The 7,165-nt window shown below is 44.0% G+C and overlaps 1 protein-coding gene across 1 annotated transcript; it reads left to right on the forward strand.

Annotated features, from left to right (window-relative positions):
- The first annotated feature begins 1,538 nt into the window (after window positions 1-1,538).
- Slamf9 (SLAM family member 9) lies at window positions 1,539-4,617 on the forward strand. Its single transcript, XM_047520901.1, has 4 exons — window positions 1,539-1,629; window positions 2,038-2,379; window positions 3,326-3,598; window positions 3,982-4,617. Exons 1-4 carry the CDS (start codon window positions 1,584-1,586, stop codon window positions 4,182-4,184), a joined length of 864 nt encoding a protein of 287 aa, XP_047376857.1. The 5' UTR covers window positions 1,539-1,583; the 3' UTR covers window positions 4,185-4,617.
- Window positions 4,618-7,165: the final 2,548 nt, after the last annotated feature.

A 7,165-nucleotide genomic window follows, 5' to 3' on the forward strand; every position in this document is an offset into this window, starting at 1 on the left:
AAAAGTTTCATACTTATGTCAAAATCAGACCTACCTTTATTTAGAAAAAATCCTAATCCCTGAGGCTTGGTGCTCAAAAATTGAACTTTAAGAATTATCCATTTCTCAGGACTGGGATTGTAGCTCAGTGGTAGAGTGCTTGCCTAGCATATGTGAGGCACTGGGTTCAATTCTCAGCACCACATATAAATAAATGAATAAAACAAAGGTCTAACAACAACTAAAAAAATATTTTTTTAAAAAGAACTATCCATTCATCTTCTTCATTTAGCAGTTTCTATTCATCCTTGAGGTCTTAGCCTAAATATCATTTCTCCTGATAGCTTTTTCTCAATTCTCTTAACTACAACTTTCCAAAGTCATCTTGTTATAGGTGACTCCAGTTTTTGCTTTTGCAAGATACATCAAATTTGTAGTTATTTGTCCAAGGTTAGTTGTTAGCCTATGGGTTCCTTTGTCCCAATCCAGTATTATTGTTAACTGCTGATTGCCCAGCACTCAGAACAGTGTGTGGATCATAGATACTGCTCAATAAACATTTGATTAAGTGCTGAATTTGCTGAACTAAAGATGTGGAATGTTGGTACAGGACTAGAATTGAATATATCTGCCTTCATTGTGTCTTCAAACTTGAGACACCATTTTTGCTTCCTCATTAGAGCACAGATTCATAGACTTGAATATTAGAAGAAACTTAAAGATTATTCAATCTGAGGATCCATCTGATGTTAGAGAAACTGCAGAACATTCAAGCACATGGTGGCCAGTCTTAGCTTGAATACTGGGGACAGAAACTACCTCTGAAGACCGTTGGGGTAAAAACAGACTGCCTGAGAGTTGGGGATGTCCAGGGTCATTGCCCAATGCTCTGCAATCTCTTCCTGAATAGGGCTATAATCTTCCTATAACTTCAATGAACAATACATTTACATAGAATGATCTAAAGTCTTTACATAATATCAATAATCTAGATCAACTCTGGTCCAAACTGCTTTTGAAATTTTCCCCTCTGAGTAGTATTTCAAATGGGAACAACACTACCTTTAAATAAAGAGTTCCTTCATTGGTTCATTCTGAAGATATCAATTGAGTGCTAATGTGTGACTAGCAAGGGGCCAGCAATGCCAAGACATGCAGAGGGAACAAAAGATGGAGTCCATCTGGGGAGATGTTTATAGAGTCAAATGATCACAGCTACATAGGAACCACTGAGAACTGGATCAGAGTATGCTGAGAGCCAAATGACAGGCTAGGGAGAGCTTTAAGAGTTCAGGGCATATGGTATCTATGGGGGTCTGGGCATACAGAGTGCAGGGAGTATAGAAAGTTTTCATTAGGAAGTGGGATTTGAGCTGTTTGTTGAATGGACATGTACATGAGTTAGTGGACAAACCATCTTGACAATCAGACCCAGAGAGAGAACTCTTTCTGGGAGGGGTAGGGAGGGGCTTAGTGAGGATGGAGGAAGTTAGAGTAAGAATTATTTCCCTTTCCTCAGGACTGCCAACCAGTCACTATATCTAGGAGCCTCCTAGAAGCTTGTCTTGTCCACAGCCTGGGGGACCAACCAAGTCACTTCTGACATGAGGCCCCTTCCTCGGCTGATCCTTTTCCTGCTACTCCAGGGAGGTGAGTGACTGCCCCCTCCTGTACAGGACTGTCTTCTTCCACTCAGTTCTCCCATTCATCTGGGCCTTGGGCTAGTAAGACCCTTTTGGGGGGGTTGAATGTGTCAGGTTTTCTGGGGGTACAAGGAACAGGGTGTGGCTTCAGGGCAGGATCAAAAGAGAAAGACAGCTAGGAACACAGAAGGTGGAGAAGTCCCAGGGTAGCAAAAGAGATGGTAAAATTTGAAGAGTGAAAAGACAGATGGAAGCCCACTGGTAGGCTCAACCCAGGAGCAATGGAAACTACAGCCAGAAGAGGTAGGACTGAGAAGTTTCTCAATTGTGGTGGAGCCACAGCTCCTGCTGCTAAGCTCAGTAGCCCAGAGATGCCAGCTGGGCTCTTTCCATCTCATTCTTCCTGTATCTGCAGCCAAAGGGAACTCTGGAGATGGTGCTGATCCTGAGGAAGTAGTTGCAGTCCTTCAGGAGTCCATCAGCCTCTCCCTGGAAATACCTTTGGATGAAGAGGTTGAGAATATCATCTGGTCCTCCCAGAGAAGACTTGCCATGGTGATTCCACAGAAAGAGGGACAGCCAGCTACCATCACGGTGATTGACCCTCAGTATCAGGGTCGAGTGAGTTTCCTGGAGCCCAGCTACTCTCTGTACATCAGCAATCTGAGCTGGAAGGACTCAGGGTCTTACCAAGCTCAAGTCAACCTGAGGACATCTCAGCTGTCAACCACCCAGCTGTACAATCTACGTGTCTACCGTGAGTCTAGACTGGGAACCATAAAACTGTTGTTTACTTCTGCTCTCCTGAGCTTCCAATGCCATGGAATCAGGGGTCTCAGAACTCAGGGTTTTTGTTTGGGGGGATAAGGATGAGAGGGGAAACTCCTTCCAGTATGCCCAGCCCCAGTATCTGAGCTATAGCAACAGAGGGATGAACTACTCTGGACTGGGCACTAAAGGCTGTCCCCATGCAGGGATGAGGGGTGTTGTGTATACACGCTTTAAGGGGTCTTTCTCTCCCACTCAGATTGTGTGTCCTAGGGATGAACACTACTTCCATTACTGAGCACTAATAATCCCACTGTGCAATTTGAGGGCTACTAATCAATGTCTTCATTTACTTGAACCCAAATTTATTCTTTGTACCTGTCACACTCAATCTACTTAAATCTTGGAGGGACAATGATTAAAATACAAATGCCGGATCAAAAGAATCAGAATCAAAGAAGCAGAAGAGGGTTTGGAGGAAGATGGGGTACAAAAATTAAAAAGAACCAGGTGTGGTGGTGCACACCTGTAATCCCAGTGATTCCAGAGGCAGGAAGATCATAAGTTCAAGGGCAACCTGGGCAACTTAGCAAGACCCTGTCTCAAAATAAAAAATTAAAAGGGTTGGGGATGTGACTCAGTGGTAGAGCACCCCTGGGCTTAATCTTTAATTGCAGTATTAAAAAAAAAAGTAAAAGAGAAGGTATAAAGAGGAGGTAGAAGGTAGAAGACACCAACAACAGCTCAGTCTACCTTAGCCTGGGGACCCTGGAACCACAAGGTTTATGGTGGTTGTTTTTTGTTTGGTTTTGTTTATTTGTTATTTAGGGGAAAGGGCTCTGGAAGCAGTAACTGTGCCCCAGGGTTGAGGAGCTTAGAAAAACAGACTCAACTCCCGATTGTTCAGTGAGTCTTTGTGTTTCTATCTCTTCTAGAACGGCTGTTGAAACCCCGCATCACTGTGAACTTTGAGATCTCAGGGGAAGGTTCCTGTAATATGTCTCTGACATGCTTTGTGGAGAAGGCAGGCATGGATGTGACCTACAGCTGGCTCTCCTGGGAGGATAGTGCTGGCACAGACCATGAAGGCCCCATCCTCAGCACATCCTGGAGGCCTGGGGACAATGCTGTTTCCTATATCTGCAGGGTCAGCAACCCTATCAGCAATATCAGTTCCCGTCCTATCCCTGCTGGGCCTTTCTGTGCAGGTATGAGGACCCCAGAAACAATCCCTAAGCTCATGCAAGACTCGTGCTCAAGGCCCCATCTCTCTTCCCATCCCAGTTCTTAACAGCACACAGATTCCAGAACCTACTCTCCTCCCACAGCATCTTGACACCAGGACTGGGGAGGGGACCCTCCTTTAGTCTAATGCTCCCAACTTCCAAAGATCTCTTCTCCGCTTGAATTGAGATTGCCTCCCAGAGTTCAGTTCCTGAGTTTCTGTGCATAGAATTATCAGAGATACTTGCAGAGACATAAACTGATTGTAAACCTGAGACACTTCTTGTGGAAACTGGGGTGTCTGCCTCCTAATCTTAACTTGCCTTTCTCTCTGATAAGCCCCTTTCCCTCCCTTCTTCTATTCCAGATCCTGGCTATCCTGAGAAGTCCTCAACATTCTTCTGCCTCCTGGCCAAGGGACTGCTGCTCCTCTTACTCCTGATAATTCTAGTGGTGGGCCTCTGGGTCATCCGAGTCCAGAAAAAATGCAAAATTCCAAGGATGCAGAAACTCAAGAGAAACAGAATGAAACTGAGGAAGAGGGGCAAGACTGGCCTCAGTCCAGCCTGACTGCACCTTAGGGACCTGTACCTTGAGCCTTGTTTCTTCCCAGCCCCAGGAATCTTCCAGTCTGGTGGGCGCTTGGGGATGGGGATTCTCAAGAGTGGATACTCGAAAGGCCATACTTTCTAAGAGAAGACCACCTGGCAATAAAATCAAATTAAGTATCCACTACTTTGGGGGAGCCATGTTTGGTGCTTTTGTCCTCACTGGTGGCTCTGGCAAAACCCACTCTCTACCTTTTCTTTCCATTCTAGATTCCTTCTCCAAGCCCATGTGCTTTTCCAGTCCTGCCTTTGGGGAGTGAGTTGAAAGACCCACTCAAAGTGAGGAATTATTTTCTTTTATTTTGCCCATCCCATTTCCACCAACACATACATGCTTTAAATGAGATGATAAGTCCTTTTTACCTAACTGAACTTGTGACTCCTAAATGGGAGAATTTCAGGCCCTTACAAACTTGAATAAAAATGGAATTATTTCTGCTAAGATTCTTCTTCTCTTCTGTCCCCATTCTCATCCTGACAAATAAATTTACTTACTGCTCTACCTACTCCACTCTCATCACAGGGAGATGGGAAGGACCCTAGTTCAGTTCTATCTGGTTTGGAGTTGAGCTTGGAGACCTCTTTCATTTACCTGATGCCAGCTGCTCTCGGACTCTGATGTCTTCCTCATGGGGGTGACAGTTCTGTTGGATTTTATAGCCAAGTTCTTGGACCATTGACTTCTATTTTTGGTTGGTACCACTGTCCTGTCTGTTCCTTCCTTATAGATCTCCATGTGTCAGATCTTCTCTATGGAGTCTTGCCTTGGGTTATTGCCTACCTTCCACCTGCTGGCAAAGGCCCTTAAGCTTATGTTTCTGCTCTTTCCCTGACTCAGTGATCAGTCTGAATTCCTCCCCTAAGTTTAAGGTGTCACTGTCTCCATCATTCCTCAGATCAGATCTTGTGGATCCTATCTATGTAACTGCCAGACTTGGGTAGGAGGTGGTGAGGTTGAAAATCCAGTCCCAAAGAGCTTCTAAAATTGTTAAACTGATCCATTCTGCTGTCCAAGGGCAAGAGTCCTTGTCCCTCTTGAAGACAGTCTTTGGTCTGAGGCTGGTACTCTGTGCCTCCCTTAGATTGGAGCAATCTTGCCTCCAAAAAACTCTGCAACCCAAATACTTCTGGCTCCTTTCTTATCTATCCTAGCAGGTGCCATTATAGGGCTGGATACTACCTGGAAAAAAATCACCTGGAGTCCATCATGCACAGAGAGAGTCAGCCCAGTTCTCATGTATTTCAGAATCTGGCACACAGAAAGTAAATAAAGGAATGAATGGTCCCTGTATGGCTGGCTCAAGGATCTCCCTGGACTTGGCAAAGTCTGTTCTTCTCACATCCAGTCTGTGAATGAAGAAGGGAGGAGGCCATCAAACTTCCCAGAACACCTGGAAAAGGAAAGCAGAGACCCCCAAAAGGTTGAATATAAGCTCAGAGAGGTCCAGGCCTCTTCCTTTGCTAGAAGTTCAGATCACTTAATAGCACTTTATAGTTTCCAAAGTTTCCTCACCAATTGAAATAGGTGAAAGTAAACTTGGAGAAGGGAGTACTAAAGCACCTACTAAGTGTCAGGGAACTGGGCTAGCACTGGTGAGACAGAACAGACTGTTTGCCCACAAATAACTTGTGTAAAGATATCAGGGGTGCCCACAGTGCTGGTAAAGATGCAGTATCGTGGGAGGAGTCAGGGAAGGTGTTCTAGAAGTCAACAGAATTTTCATCTGTGATTAGCAGTGAGTCCAGGGAAGGGAGAAAAAGGTCATTCTAACCAGAGAGAAGGTAAGTGCTACAACACTGACACATGAAGGAGCACAGTGACTCTAAGGACTGCAAGGCTGCACACTATGATAAATGACTAGGTGCAAACCAGACTAGAGAGTAGGCAGCGGCTCTTCCAATAGACTCTGGGTTCTTATGAAGTTTAGCATCTCATTGCAACAGGAGACATAATATACAAAATTAATGACTATAATGGGAAACCTTACTTCTTTTCTAATATAGTGAGAGCACCAGTGCTCATGGGCATGTGGTCATCAGCATCCGTAGAATCACCATCTTCTCATATTCTTGCAGCAGGTGGAAAATATGAGGACTGGCTGATACCAAAGTTAGGTGGAATCCTGGCAGACTGAATAAACTTTCCCAGAGAAAGTTATGAGTATGAATCAGGCACAAACTAGAGGAAAAACTTTAGTTTTTAACTTATGGGACTGTTTTTAAAATTTATTCTTTTTTTTTTATCAACTTTCACTTCTGGGTTGGTGAGGGAACAAGTTACAGGGCTAGGTTCCTTTTCTTACTAAAAACTTTACAGTATACATTATAATCAAATGAAAATGATGACAATAACTCACAAGTAAGCTTCCAGAAAAACATGAGCATCTCATAAACTTTTTGAACAATTTGAAATATCACTTTTTTAAAAAGTTATTTTAGTGTCCAAATGAGATGAATTTATCCCCCAGAAACTACTGGAAATAGCAGAAATGAAACTTTGGGACCAGAGGAGGGGCTGATTTAGTGTGGGCTCCTTCCGGTTGGTGAGGAGCCAAGAAGGTAAAAAGCCTTCCCTGTGACCATCTTTCCTGCCCTTACTTTCTGGTAAAACATTAACACATTTTTATTATAGTCTTACAAACTGGTAAAGTAGTCTGTTACAATGTAAAGTGATGCTAGCAAAGCTGCTACTTTAGGAAAGGGTGGGAGAGAACATGCCCTATCTCTTTCTCCCCCAGGTACACTTCCATCTCTGTGGCAAAAAGCATCCAGACAGTTACACTCGATAGAACATTCTATCAGTCAGAGCTTACTAAAGATGGAATGCATACCACAGCAATGTTGAACTTCCTGGTTCAGGATGTGAACAGAGATTGGGGTTGGATAGCCACCACCAGGGACGATGTGCTAGGAATTCTGTTGCAAGACAATTCTAACAGGCCA

This window comes from Sciurus carolinensis, chromosome 1, assembly GCF_902686445.1.
Source record: "Sciurus carolinensis chromosome 1, mSciCar1.2, whole genome shotgun sequence".
Classification (NCBI taxonomy): domain Eukaryota; kingdom Metazoa; phylum Chordata; class Mammalia; order Rodentia; family Sciuridae; genus Sciurus; species Sciurus carolinensis.